The following is a 14,741-nucleotide window of genomic DNA, read 5'->3' as shown; positions in this document are numbered from 1 at the left end:
TTCCTACAATCTAAATGACAGAACACATTTTCAGTTTTGATGGTGCCACTGCAGGCAGCTCCACTTTCAAGTGTTACACTCGGTTGAGGAAGGAAGAAGCGGCGTCCTGAAGCAGAGATGGTATCAGGTATTTTGCTAGGATCTGTGCCGAGAGGGGCGGACGGGGGATCAGCAAGCTGCTGATGAAGACATCTCCGTTCCAGCATGGAAAGAGCTGCCTCACGTTCACTTTAATTAGAGCTTGTGCCGAGCGTTCACACATAAAACAAGCGTGTCGGAAAAAAGGTTCAACACCGAACATGTGGCTGCTAATGTGGTTTAAGCACATTTTCTTTTGATTATCACTGCACTGGTGTTTTCCAATCCTATTTAAATCCAGTAGAGGAAAAAAAAACTATGTCTGCCTGACATCCACATCCATTAATATGGTCATTAAAATGAGACCATGTGGATAATAAGCACCCTCTCTTGTATTCAAATCTCTTGTCACATTGAGTTCAACAACCGCCTGTTAAAAAATAAATAAACAAGCTTCGGGGCTCTTCAGACTGCTGGAAAATGTTTTAATGGGTTAATGCAGGCATTCTTGCAGACAACAACTTCATCTTTTTTGCTTCCAAATAAAAAGTAGTTTCAACATCTCAACATGACGCTGAATGATGAGTAATATCATGTAAAAATGATGCTACTCTTTTAATTTACAAAATCCTCTGAAGTGTCTGTCACACCACACTACATACAAGACGGACTGAATAAACATGACAACCCCCCCATTCAAACACAGAATAACATTGCCAGTAGAAGTGATGCTCAGCATCCTACAAAATACCCAAGCATGTTAGAGGAAATTTTTGCACATACTCAATTCATTTAATTCTGCTCAAATATGTCAGATAATTGCAGAAAATAAATTGTTAAAAACAAAATTGGACACTTTCTTTGACAATAACATGACCATGCATTAGTCTTTCCACTTTTAGTTAACCACAATATATTGAGAATATATATTTGCAAGTTGGCAATATTAACGAAAGGAATTCTTAAAAATTTAATCTATAACAGTTCACAGACGTATGATCTGGAATATGCCATTCAAATGGGAGACTGAGTAAATACGTCCATATACTTCCAATGTTTTAATATATTAGGGCCAAGGTACAGACACGTTCCTGTCTCACATGAATTATTAGGATTGACACTGGGTCTTCTTAATGGCAGATTACTATTTTCCCCACAAATATGCATTAGAACAGACTTTCTTGTACACTGGTCTTCTGCAGATGGTTCAACTGTCATTTACATAGAAATGGTGCCATCAATATGGGGCATACACATCTTTTAAAAAGTGTAAAGAACTGACCTTGCACTGAAAGTGTTCATGCTTTTTAATGTCTAGTCACAAAACGGGCTAAACATTACAAATATATATAATATTTCCCATTTAGTTAAACCTTTGTTACGTTCCTATAGAACTCCATATCAAAATGACTATTCATGGGAACTAGTGCAACCTGGAGGAGGCCTGGTCTTTGTGACAAGGCAGGCACAGAGTAAAATAGACAAAGTACTCTAGAGCAGCTCCAGAGCAATGGCAGATATATTAAGGCCATTTTTAAAATTACAGGAAAAAAAGACAGTAGCAGGCGGCTTGACTTGTTACCCGTGCTGAACAAAGTTCAGCTGGGGAAGCAAAGCAAGCAAGCAACACTGATCGAACCGCTCTTTTCCCTCAATCCATTGATGTCAGTCGTCCAACGTGCCAGCCTCCCCACATTCCTGGCCAGAAAGCTCCACTCTTCTTTATTCAAGTGTGTTCAATTTTGGTGGAAATAAGAGTGGTACCCTCGCTAGTCCTTCCTTTGTAAACCCATGCTTCACACCTCCAGTAAAGTCCTGGGGCACAGTCAGGCAGTCAGGACTGTTTTAGACGCTTCCTGGGAAGACCAAAGGGTGGGCACTGTGCTGAAGCCAGGGCGCGAAAGGCCTCGGCAACCAAGTGAGGATGGGACTGGATCATTGACTTCCAGCCTGCAGTCTCCATTATATCTGTAGCATGACTGTAAGCACAGGGAAAATGAAGTTAACACTCAGACATAAGAATGTGCACATTAAAAATCAATAAACATAAATGAGATCGTAATGACAGCGCCAATAAGCAGGACTTGATTTGCAAGTTGCATGGTGAAACTTGAAAAGGGCCATTAGTGCTTTATGTGCGTGCATAGATTGAAATGAATGCAGGATTACTGCATCTCCACGCGGAGAACAGAACCGAGACATTTCAAGGTGTCCTATAATAACACACTACATCATCTGAAAGAAAAACTTCCCGTAGCGACCACCTCCTTTCTTAGTAAGATTCGACAAATATTCCATTTCCAGAGTTTAGGCAGGTATGAGTCTATTAATAACTTGGATACAAAGATATGGAGCTTCAAACTGAAAAGGCAAATAGCACTCTGTCTGCCTGGGCTAAAACAATGAATTCTAATGCATCTGGTTGGCGGAAGAGATAAGAGTGTGTTATTAATCTTGTGTCACATATATCAGCTAATTACATACTTGCTATTCCAGTTCTTTCCATCTTTACAGCCCAGCTGTCTCAGGACACTGCACCTATGGCAAGGAGATAAAAAGGTAAGCATTCAGGGCTGGTAAACAGAAATGGCAGCAGGTATTTATCATCGGAGGTTTGTTTTTTTTTTTTTGCGATACTTGCCTGTTGATAAAATCTATGGCTTGTGCTTTGAGCTGCTCGGCACTGTGCAAGTCTGCTAAGATGAGGGTGTCGGCCACATTCTCCACTGAAAGGCTGTTGCACAAGGCCTCTTCGCACATGACCTTTAAACGCTCCAAAGCATACTGGGGGTGGCGGGTGAGAGGGGGGGGGGGTACACAAAAAGCAGCGGTTACATCCTGGATTCAGTGTCGATGGTCCACGGTTTGAGGGTTTGTCTCAACTACTTCTGAGTATAAAGAAAAAACTACACACGCAATCTGTTTTTTTTTTTTTTTAAATAATTATGCCTCGACTAAAAATAGGGGAGAAAATGACCAGGGTTCAAAATTCCGAAGGAGCAGGCTCATGTAACCCACACTGCAATGTCACAAAACCGGAGGTACACAATTTCACCACATGGTGTACATTTAGAGATGTGGAGGGAGAATCAAGGTTGTTGCTCAGTATTCTGGTTTTTCTACTACATTTAAGTTCATCATACAATTACCCTCAAAAGGCAAAATATTGCGTCACAGCTACAAAAGTGCAAGGATTATAAAATAAACGGAACCTGCGGCATAATATGTACATCCACTGACAACATAATATAACATGTAAAAAAAGGGTCTGCACAACGAATCAAGTCTAATATTTACCTTCTTCTCTCAGAATGTATCCATAAGGTATTTTATAGCCTCATAATACCTTGACTATAGTCATAAACTATGTTTTTAATTACCAAGATAACAGACGCCTTTTTAATTACTGTCACATGCATACAGAAATAACATCACTGACTTCATCCTCATTAACTTCTACTAACTTGAATTAGCACTTATCTAACGGAGGCTGCAGAAGTTGATTATATTATACTGTTAATATTATTCACTGAAGTGCTGTACACAATTATATTTAACAGCTTGATATTTTTCATGCAAGAGTGAAATGAGTCAAAATAGATAGTAAGCTAACAAACTGCGAGGTACATGATTGCCCACAATTATATCATTACTTAACATTACTGTTACGAATGTAAATACCAACTTGACATCATTAAAAATAAAAAATCTAATAGTCAATTGAAAATAAAATTTCAAATGAAACTCAGACAAACTGTTTTGATGAGAGCTGTTATTCAGTGTTGTGCATCGACCAACACAAAGACAAATTGTTTGCACGAGTTGTTTACCAACTAGTTTAAAACACAGCTGAGAGCATGAAAATGAGAGCAGGTGGCTAAAAGGTCAGTTTAAGGTTGGTCTGTTAGACGTGCTGTTTGACCATGGTGGTAATCAAGAGTAGGGAAAGACAGATGTTATAGGCAAGGAAAGAAATGATAGTTTTTAAATAAAGGGATAAACGCATAATTCTTGGGACATTCATAAATATATACATTTGTGGTGTATGAGTGTACAATGTTGCATTGTTTGTTTCAGAAACAGATTTGGTTGGAAAAAGACCCCCCCCCCCCCCAATCCAACATCGGCATATAAAAAGCAGCGGTCACACAGAATGCATCACAGTAATTGGCGACACAAAACGGAGGAATGAAGAAAGGAAACAGCTTTACTGAGTGGGAGGTAGATATTTAGAAAAACATGAACTTAAGTTTCAGTGTCTTGGGTACTAACTTTATCTGCAGCTGCCAGCAAATTGTCTGCCATCTTCTCCAGGTTTGGGGCCTTTCCTGTATAGATGAAGCCCATCATTTCCTTAAAGACATCCGGGTCCACGTCACTGATGTCAACACGGTTCTGCAGGTAAGACAAAGGGTTACTTTGGAGCCTAGAAACTGACACATCAATGAATGAAGATGACTAATTTCATTACCACTGAGTTTGTATGATATTCACTTAAAACACTACAGAATGTTGGAATTGTGCTACAGTGCTACAGTGATAAATAATCTATTAAGAAGACAAAAACACAAAAAGCTATTTTAACCAGTTCTTACCTTTTTACTTTCTTCCATTTCATGTTCAAACATAGCATTAAAGACCGGAGACCTCGCTGTAAAAAAAATAAATAATAGGACACTCATAAATGGCATACCCGGTCAACAGCAGCTTTGATAAAACATTATATAAAAGGGACAAAGTAATCTCATAGGAAAAATGGACAAAACATGAAAATTTACAGCTGAAGTATTAAGGTTTTAAAATGTTGAACAATCTGTGGAGTGACCATTCAGTCAGCATTTCTCCCCCACCATTTCTAATGGAGACAAGCTGGAGAGGAGAGCCAGCCTCTCAATCTTCTGGATCCTACAATCATTTGGATCAAGCAGGGCCAAGCAGGGGTAGTAGGGTGGATTAGCTCCAACTGCAGAACTAGGCCGTTACAAATCAAGCCAGATATACAGACTGTCTATAGCCTTTCAAGGTGATTATGTCTCTTGCACAAGAGGCCTTCAGTTTACATTTTGTTCACCCAACATAGAAACACCCACATGGACACTCAAGTTTATAAACCACAAATTATTGATTTCAATTTATGAATGACTTTATGTCATACCTGTGGCTTGATATTGTCACTTTAGGACTTTAAAGAAACATTTTTTGGTAATGTTTGATACATGTTTTCATTTCTATTCATTTGATCTTACTCATTTCATTGATTGTATTTCCTCTGTTGCTAATTTTTTGTAAAAGCACTTTGTTGCATTGTTAAGAAAAGTGCAATATGAGTTAAATGTATTATTACTATTTTGAACAAACATTCCATTTAAATGAAAATGGGTCTAATCTTTTTAAGTAAGCATTGTATTTTGTATCTATTTGATGTGTGAAGACCACTACCTACCACTTTGAGTTCAATTTTTGTAGGACTTGCTAAAGAGCTGGAGGCCAAGGGCAGTCTTACCTGCGAGGATGGATTTGTGGGCTTTGAACTCCTGCCCTCCCACATAAAGGCTGCAGTCTGTGAAGCGTGAACACTCCCATAGATTCCCTAGGTCATCAGACAGCTGGCACTCCGGTACCTTCAGCATGTTCATGTTGGACTGGCCCGAAATGTTAACAGAGTCCTGGACAACGCTGACCTGTAAATAACAAACAACATAGTATGAACTACTGTGAACTACACTGAAGCAGCATCAAGAACCAACCTAATAAATTCACTAGAAAACACATTTGCACACTTTCTGCATTGAAGGAAAATCTTTAAGTTTTAATTTGCTCTCTTTAAAGAATATGTTCAATGAACCTGCAGTGGGAGGGACGCTTGTTTGTGAACCCGTTGAAACCAAAATTAATTAACTCTGCTCAAACACCTTAATGATGTGAAAATGGCGTTTTGTCTTTAATTTGAATGTCATTTGTATTTCCAAGCACCAGTTTCCCAGAAATTGTCAAATCTTTCTGGAACTGCTCTTTGACACACACAGTATACAGCCAATTGCATTTTCATCAAAATTCATTGAAACTTCATTTAACTTGTCCCATGAAAAACCAATCTAGGAGACATTTATTCTTCTTGACACACTGAATTCAATTATTTCCAGAACAAGCATCATTGTAAATGATGAAAGGAGGAGGAAGCATTTCACTTCCTAAGATTAATGCAAATTGAAGTAAATGCCATCAAAATGTTTGTAGTTAACATAGCTCTGGTGGAAATGCACAATGACAAGAATCAAAGGATTCGAGGCCTTGACTGACTACAGGCAATGCAGGGGTTTAAATGCTTCAATAAAACAATGATCTACTTTTGATGCCAAAGATTCAATGCAACTATTCGAAGATTTGTCAGCCAAGTACAACACAGCAGCCACTTAGTAACATTATACAATAATGAAAAAAAGAAATGGGCAAGCTTCGATGAAAAGAAACACTAATGTAATTTTGATTATTTCAATCTTTCCAGCAGCATGGTTACGGAAGTAAAAATCTCATTCATTTTTCAGAATAAAGATTTTGATTATCGGCCATAAAATTGTAACCAAGCCTTCAGCTTATCACACAACCTTATCTTTGTTACTTTGCCATCTACTGTATAGAACCCGACATACTTCCACACACTGCTTCTACAAACTTAAGTGTCCGCTGTTTGGTTTAACATCAAACTAGTTTGAAAATGGTTTATAACATAGAGGGTATCTTCCCAGACGTCATAAACAAATTATTTCAATCAAAACCTTATCCTTGACAGGGCAGACAATATACAAAAAGTTTAATTCAATAACAGCAAACAGGGATATTTATATGATGGTACTTTTGTTCCAAGAATTGAGAGATTGCCACCTTCAAATAAGAGAGAGCTAAGAGGAATGATCAACTACCCGATCAAACATCTTTAAAATGAGTCACCAAGCCAACAGGGCAAAAAGAGTCCCATTCCCATGTCAAACATTTGTATAACAGTTCCAGCTGACATCACAGGTAGAAGTGAGGAAAGTGTGGCTCTATGTCAAAAACAAAGCTACACTATAATAATTACCTCACAGAAGAGGGTGAGCTTGTCATCTGGTAAGAGTCCATTGGCTTCATCGAGGAGGAAATCTCTCCTTATAAACTTTTTGAAGCCCCAGTCTTTACCTTGGACAAATCTGTATGCTCTTTGGCTTTCTGTAACATAAAGACAAAAATAACACCAAGTCTTATTTGCCTGTGAGAAGTTAATAAAAAGTAATTAAAAAAAACAGAAAATATACAGAGTAAGTGGAGGTGGTGACGTTTCTGATAGCTTGTACTCACCCATTGCTTTTGTCTCCTCTCTTTTAGCGTTCAACAAAGAAAACTTGAACTTTGCTCTGACTTCACTTTTTGGACAACTAACAAGAAGTAAATACAGTGACAGATAGTCTTTGCTTTCATCATCAAGTCCCTTTGGGTTGACTCGCAGACACCTGGAAAATAAAGAGACGCCACTGCACAATAGTACACTTTTTGTCAAAATAGCACCGTGACGAGACTTAAGGAGTAACGTTCTCTTGTTTTGAGGAACTGTTACTTTCACTATATGTGAAGAGCTACCACAATAACATAAAATTAAGACTTTTCAAAGGTCATATTTGTGCTTGGTGAAATTCAGGGACAAAGAATTGCTCAATATAAATAAATCAAAAAATGCATTCAAATATGGATTTGAAATTCTAAAAACTCTAAAGGCCTATCACTTGTCATGTCACTTGTCAGCGACAGAAATTCTGAAAATACATAAAACTCTAGTGAGATGTTTAAATTGAGTACGAACCATTTCATTTTGTCATTTGGACCAGAAGAGAAGGTAGAGCTCTTCAACACTTCGCCCATTTCTTCTCTGCAAAAACTAAAGTTGTTTATGGTCCACATGTAGGAAAACTTCACAACTTTGACCTTGGAAAAAAAAAAAAAAAAAAGAAACACACAGAACCATCAGACCAGAACGAAGCTTTGTTTCATTTTTAAACTACATCAGAAGCATTTTACTTTGTCATGACAGTGGTCACAGACATGCTCCTAAAATTAGTGTGGAAACAGTTTTGTAACAGGTATGATTTTAGATGCTGAAACTTTAGTCATTTGAATTTTACCATCGTAGTTTCTACTGCAGTGACAAAGCACAGGGTTAATAGTAAAATAAACAATGGCTGAACTCCATTTAGCTAATGATATTGTTCATGCTGAGTCACTTTCACAGCATCTTGTGTGAATAACACTGCAACAGAACAGACTCATTGTTAATATTATCAGTGACTCAACATCAAAATGTTGTGAAAAGACCCGTCAAAACAAAGAGGAGAAAATAAAAATAGGTGTATGAGTTGGGAAGGAACCACCAGCAGTTGGGGCTTTCCCAGAACTATGAAATGATTTAAGACTATTAGAAAACCCATACCTATATTTAATTGTATTTCAAACATAATGAAGTATGTCACATTTGTTCACATAACATTACACAAAGATTAACATTGTGCCCATACCTGTGTGTAACACCAGCTCTCTGCCACAGGTCCACTTGACATCTCCCCAGGAGGAGGAGGGGTGGGAACCCGTGACATCGCCGGCTTTGGAGTACCACTCACTCACGTCCTGAAAGCACTATTCATTCCAAGAAAGCAAATAAGTGTCATTATTTTTTGCACAAATCAAAAGCATGAGTTTCAGTGACGAGATAAATTTACTCTTTATGACGGATGACTGAAACTGCTTTGACAGAATAAGCCTGACAAAAAAAAATGTCTCAACGTGAAAAATCCTTCATAAGAAATATGAATGTGCCTGAATTCTGATTGAGGGCACAGTCACATATTCGCACCTCCAACCTGCATGTTGCAAGGAGGCAAATAAAACGCTTGCTTCCTATGGAAAAGCAAATCTACAGCGTGGCTTCGCTTGCACTTCAACATTTGTGAAATTTGACCAGCAATATTCACTTTACAATCCCATATGTGTGACTGTGTCTACATCCTCGCTGCAAAAAAACAAAGCAAATCCAGTTCAGTGTAGTTAACTGTCAATACAACACAATGCATTATACTGACATCACTTTGTGAAATGTACAATGTATTTCTGCCCCTCCCATCTACATGGCCTCATAAATGCACATCCTCACAGCTATTCACCACATCATCCAAAGAAATAAATGTGAAAAAAGCAAAACAAAAAAAGAAGAAGAAAAAGTCAATCGCATGACACATTGCATACAAGAGAGTGGGGCAGCCGGGGGTTCAAATCCATCAATACCGTGTTACACTTGAAACTTTTGAAAGGCAATCAAAAAGGAACCACATACTAGAATGAGACTGAAACTGTTTCGAAAATGTGGACCGAGGATGAGAAGGACGAGCAGATCAACACTGTAATCCTCAAGCGGAGCAAAAACTGATGTCTTTTTTACAATTGAGGTGAAAACCTAATTTTCTAGTTTCCAGTATTACCTTGGACCTGGAACTTCACCAATTAAACACTGTCTTCTAATGACTGTACTGATACTAGAGCTGTCTGTCTAATCCTGACACTAAAGACGACCTTCACTTTCTAAACTAACTTTTAGAAAAAGAATATCGGACCAATACACTATCCTTTTTCTCTTCAGAGCAGGAGAAAACTCTCACAAGACATTATTTCCATTCATTTGGTTGCCTGAAAATGTGCATAGGTTTTATAATGGTACTGGAAAAACCTGGCAGAAATTTGGACTGATGTCAGTCACTGTGGTGCAGCTAAATGTGTAAACCCAGTGCAGTTTAAACTCAAATGTTCAAATAGGTACATTAAGCCAGATGGGGCAGTCTGCTTCTCACAAGTTCACTGTGACACCTGAGAGACATTCTGTTACACTTGTGTAATCATGTACCCACTTGCATAATCATGTGCATAGATTCTCTCATAACTTGAATTTATTCTCCATTTGTGTTGAGTATTAGCCTCTATGATCCAAATGTGGTGATTGTCTCTGACTCATTTTGTAAATACGCAAAGGGAAGAAGGACACAGGGATTGCAGTGAGGATCATTCCACTGGAAACACAGTGGAAAAATAACCTCCTCATGTTATGCTGTTGACTCACTGGTGAGGTGAATTGGGTAGTTACTAAACAGCATGATTCACTGACTTGGCCAGCACGTCTCTGCAGATAATTGTGATCAAAGCAAATGTGGCACATTGTTTTAGTCTTATAAGTGCCATTTTCTCAAGCCCAAACATGCTAATTTCATTCACTTAACCAGCAAGAGTGATAGGACTGAAATAAACCAAAGCCAAAACAAAAACTGGCATGTTCACACATGCATATGTTTACATATGCTGAATGTAAGTGGAAAGTGTTTACATTCCCTTTTAGAGTGTCAGCATGTTTTATTTCAGCTTTCAAACGAAGTGAAATTCAAGTCAGTCTCTAAAACTAGATCATCGATTCAATAAATCCATCTCAAATTCGTTTTTTTGAATAGGTAAGGGTTCTCCAATTGATAGGCATCAGCAAATATTCCATCAAATTAGTTTGATCAGCAATCTCTACAAACGCTTGCCAAACAAACAAAAAACAGCAGTCACTCATTGAAGTGCAACTCTCAACAGAGATGAGACAGGATTGAGATGGCTCACTTGTCAGTTTTCTCGCTAAATATTTTTGAATTCTAACTATGGTAATTATTTGAGGGCTATTTTTCTGGGTTTTTTTGCAGAGCTGATGATGGAAATAGCTAACAAGTGAGGAATCTTGCTCCTCTTCTCATCTCTGTTGAGAATTGCACATGCAGTAGTATTTTATGAATTCCACAGGAGAGTTAAGCAAAAGTTGGCCTACCAAAAATAAACAGTTGTAAATTGAATTCATCATACTTTCTCATTCCTGGATTTTATACAATGTTGTTAATATAGATAAATACATAAATCATGCTACATGATAAAGGCTTTCAAATTGAGATCTGACTGCTCACACCACATTTAGCAATGCATCTGGGGCCACATTGAAGGATGGTATACACACCTTGCAAGCTGTAAGTACAGATGAAACATGCTGTCTGATCACCATTTGCTTCTCTGTTGATTTGCATTTGTGCCGTTGTTTAAGCAACAAATGTTTGTGTTCTGCCATATCACCAGACTCCCTTTTAAATCATGAACTTTTGAGAGTTGTTGAGTGAAGAGCAACTTTAGGTACTTTGTGAAACTTTATCTTAATTACACACGCCTTCTTGTAAATTTTGCAAACATTAAACACAAAGTTTTTCTCTATTTGTGTTAAGAAACATTTGTGTGCATTTGTCCCAGTGTGTTTGCTAAGTAGTGTCTGTTTTGTAAACAAATGTCATCTTTGCAAATGGAATGATTGTGGAGTGAGAACATGTTTATTTGCATATAGAGCGGAGTTTCTATCAGGAGTGGTCTGTCTGATTGGGTTAAATAACGTCCTCTACTATGGTCCACTGTGTGTGACTACCAGGTGAGAGCCTGTCGCAGTCCTGCAGGACTGATGCTGCACTGTGCTAAGAGGACACACATTTTTCCTTTCACTAATATTAACGCCTTTCTTCGCCACGAATCTCTGATGTGAAAAAATGTCCACACAGTCAGAGGAAGGTAAAGTGTGTGTCCTGCTTGTATAGATCAGTTATAAAATCCTACAGAGCGTCACTCCTGCAGCTGCTGACAGCGCAGCTGAAACATGTGACACAGACACAACTGATACAGGAGTTCAATGTGGCACTGAATTGAACTTGACAGAAATAATGGGCATTTACAGAAGAAAATTCTAAGTAGGATTCAGCCCTGTAGTGTTTATTTGTAAATAGAACGCGGAAGAGAAATACGACCATAAGACGTCACTTGGATCACCCAAGAGGCGTAAACAGGGCCATAGACCCTGTGATCGGTATCAGCCGATACTACTTCAAACAATCGGCCCCAAAAATCCTGATTAGAACACCCTTAGTTTGACGACTAACAAAAGAGCACTTAAGTGAAAACCTACAAATATAGCACAACTGTATCCCTACTAAGAAAATACTTCTGCTTGACTTGAGAACCACAAAAACTGAGATGTTTCCAAGATAAGATGCAACGAAGACAAAGAAAAGATAACACTGTTGGGAAAAGTGTTCTTCTCCTATATCTTATCTCTGAAATACACTTATTTTCGGTGGGAGTGTCAGGCAGTTTAAAAAAATACATTGCAGAACCCCTGCTTCTGTACATATATGCATCTAACATGACTGGTTATTTAATTTTGTGCGACACATGTCCAGATTTTTCTTTTGTTTACATTCGAGCTCTCATTCCTGATGTGGGAACTATAAAAAAGGACATCTGCTATCTCTATACACATGAAACTTCCCTCTATGATATTTGTGACTTTCACTTTACAGTAAGTACTAGAGAGGTTTCAGAAGCGCTACTGGTGTCCCTCAAACCACTGTGCAAGTGCCTGGACCTGGATTAGTCATACCATTATTTTTAGACATACGTTAATGAATGAGCAAATGATGAGCAAAAAGGCCTCATGTCGAGTGAACAGATATTTGCTTGCAATTACAATTTCAACAGCTGTTTAGTACAATAACCTGTTGGCACCTTTAGCTAAAATGGTCATACATGAAAAGCAGATTATGCAGCATGAGATAAGAAATTTAAAAAACTTCTAATCACCTCTAATCTGGTTGAAATGTACAATGATGGAGTTTGTCTAAGTTATCACAGGATCCTTCATGGCCCCATCTCCATGTTCCAATCTGGAAATAAAGAAACACACATTAGGCCTTGACATTGGACCTGATCTAAAGACACATCTGGCAATAAAGTCACAGTTCTCACAATAAAACCCAAGCTGCCACATCTAACGAGGGTTACACATTGTACACGTGTAAATAACAACCACAGAGCTAGCGAACCATTTTAGATGTTCATGTTAGAAGTATTATGGTTATCAGGTAACAGATTACAAAGGTACACAGGTAGTGTAGGCTTTTAATACCTCGCCATGTTCAATGTTAGCTGAATTATTGATGCTTTATGGTATAGCCTTGTCTATAGCTGATTGCTCGGCCCATAGAGCACTCAGCTGAATTAGCTAACTCAAGATTCACCTGCAACTTTGTTTGGCTAGCACATTAGCTGGAGTCGTGGTACCTCGCCTTTACTGCAGCAGCAGTGATGCTATCTGAATGGCATTTAGTGCGTTTACATTCGTTTACAGTGAAATTATCGTATCTTTTTTTAGCTTCACAGCTTGTTCTAGCTTAGCGCTGTATGCTAGTCGTGATGTGAGCGGAGCCTTAATACAAAACATAGAAATCACTAGAAAGCAACAGCCTAATGTTAGCGTAACATCAGCCAAAGTGTCAACACTAATTCCCAAACCATCATTCATACATTACGATTTGACTTCGTTATACATATGAGCTACTTTAACCAGGAAACGCGTTTTCGATCTATCAGGAGAACCATTAGATATCGCGAAACTGCCAATTGAGTGTGCAATGCGTATTTAGCTAACCAAAGCTAACATCCATGTTCTCATTAGCAAGATTAATGTTAACTTCACTTTAGCCTGAGACCGCAGATGTGGCTAACACTGATGAGCTAGCTTGTTAACAATACATTTTCCCACGTACGAGCAGGCAGCCTCACATTAGCAACATCACTGCTCGGATGCAACACAAACTAGCTAACAGTGCTATAACTTAAAGTGTTTATGTCCTATGTGGACCCGCAGTGCCCATTGTAAAACAAAGGGCCTTCACTGATTCCTGTTGCAGGATGCTAACGAAACCGAGCTAACGTAAAAACCCTCGCATTTCTGTACAGGCTGCTGGTGGGAAAACAACGGCGGCTATTAGCTTAGGCTAGCGGCAAGCCGGAGCTAATCTCTGCACTGATGCTCACAAAAAGTTTAAAAAGACATGTTGGCGGCGTACCTTTCAATTTCATACTTCCATATATATCGGATAACGCATATAGCTTTGTGTCACACTCGCTCCTTTCACCCCCGGTGACTTTAAATTCTTTTTTACTCAGTCTCTCCACAAGGCTTCTTTGTCTAATTTATGTCTGAGCTAGCTTACATCTGTCTAGCTGCTGGTAGCTTAACAGGTTAGAAAATATATCCACTGCGCATGCGCCAATCACATCCTGGTCCCTGTTTTCTTCTGACTGATCCAGACAAATTATTACTACTGCTGCAATATTATACAATTAAAAAGAAGAGATAAAACAATTCAAAATAAAAATACAATTGAATACAAATGTAAATATTAGCTCCAGCAACAACCCTAAAAAGGATAAGATGTAATTGATGGATGGACAACAACAATAATGATACAAATTATAATAATTAGAAATAAGGAATACGGAAACTAACAGGGCACATCTAATACATGATAATATTGTACATTAATGGTTCATTGTTATTTTAAGTCACCACAAGTACATGTAGTAGTCCTTTACTTCCAAATCAACTTGTATGAATTTGCTTTAAGTGATATTATCTGCTTTTATATGTTATATTATAAGATAAGATAAAACGTCCTTTATTAGTCCCACACTGGGGAAATTCGCAGTATAACAGCAGCAAGTGTCAAGAAGACATCAGCAAGTAATAA

The 14,741-nt window shown here is 38.2% G+C and overlaps 1 protein-coding gene across 2 annotated transcripts; it reads right to left on the bottom strand.

The window, feature by feature from the left end:
- Nucleotides 1–542: 542 nt before the first annotated feature.
- Nucleotides 543–14,272, bottom strand: spopla (speckle type BTB/POZ protein like a). 2 transcript variants are annotated; one of them, XM_020090258.2, is made up of 12 exons: nt 14,058–14,272; nt 12,790–12,872; nt 8,622–8,739; nt 7,913–8,034; nt 7,414–7,565; nt 7,157–7,284; nt 5,582–5,759; nt 4,674–4,729; nt 4,351–4,473; nt 2,720–2,862; nt 2,563–2,616; nt 543–2,057 (listed from the first exon to the last, which is right to left on the bottom strand). In XM_020090258.2, the coding sequence occupies exons 3-12, from the start codon at nt 8,697–8,699 to the stop codon at nt 1,913–1,915; spliced, it is 1,179 nt and encodes a 392-aa protein (XP_019945817.1). In that variant the 5' UTR covers nt 8,700–8,739; nt 12,790–12,872; nt 14,058–14,272; the 3' UTR covers nt 543–1,912. The 2 variants fall into 2 exon arrangements, with proteins under 2 accessions (XP_019945817.1, XP_069389106.1); XM_069533005.1 differs by having other exon boundaries at nt 7,414–7,586; nt 14,058–14,255.
- Between the last annotated feature and the right edge of the window lie 469 nt (nt 14,273–14,741).

The sequence above is a fragment of the Paralichthys olivaceus genome, chromosome 10 (assembly GCF_024713975.1).
Source record: "Paralichthys olivaceus isolate ysfri-2021 chromosome 10, ASM2471397v2, whole genome shotgun sequence".
NCBI classification, from domain to species: Eukaryota; Metazoa; Chordata; class Actinopteri; order Pleuronectiformes; family Paralichthyidae; genus Paralichthys; species Paralichthys olivaceus.
The sequence above is the reverse complement of the archived record's forward strand: the minus strand, read 5'-3'. Positions and strand labels throughout refer to the sequence as shown.

Bases quoted from the DNA above. Each gene is read 5' to 3' on its own strand.
- spopla (XM_069533005.1), bottom strand. From the start codon at position 8,699: ATGTCACGGGTTCCCACCCCTCCTCCTCCTGGGGAGATGTCAAGTGGA. The intron at 7,587-7,912 runs GTTCGTACTCAA...ACTATTGTGCAG, and splicing joins CCAAATGACAAAATGAAATG to TGGCGTCTCTTTATTTTCCA. The intron at 4,730-5,581 runs GTAAGACTGCCC...TTTTTTTTACAG, and splicing joins CCACAAATCCATCCTCGCAG to CGAGGTCTCCGGTCTTTAAT.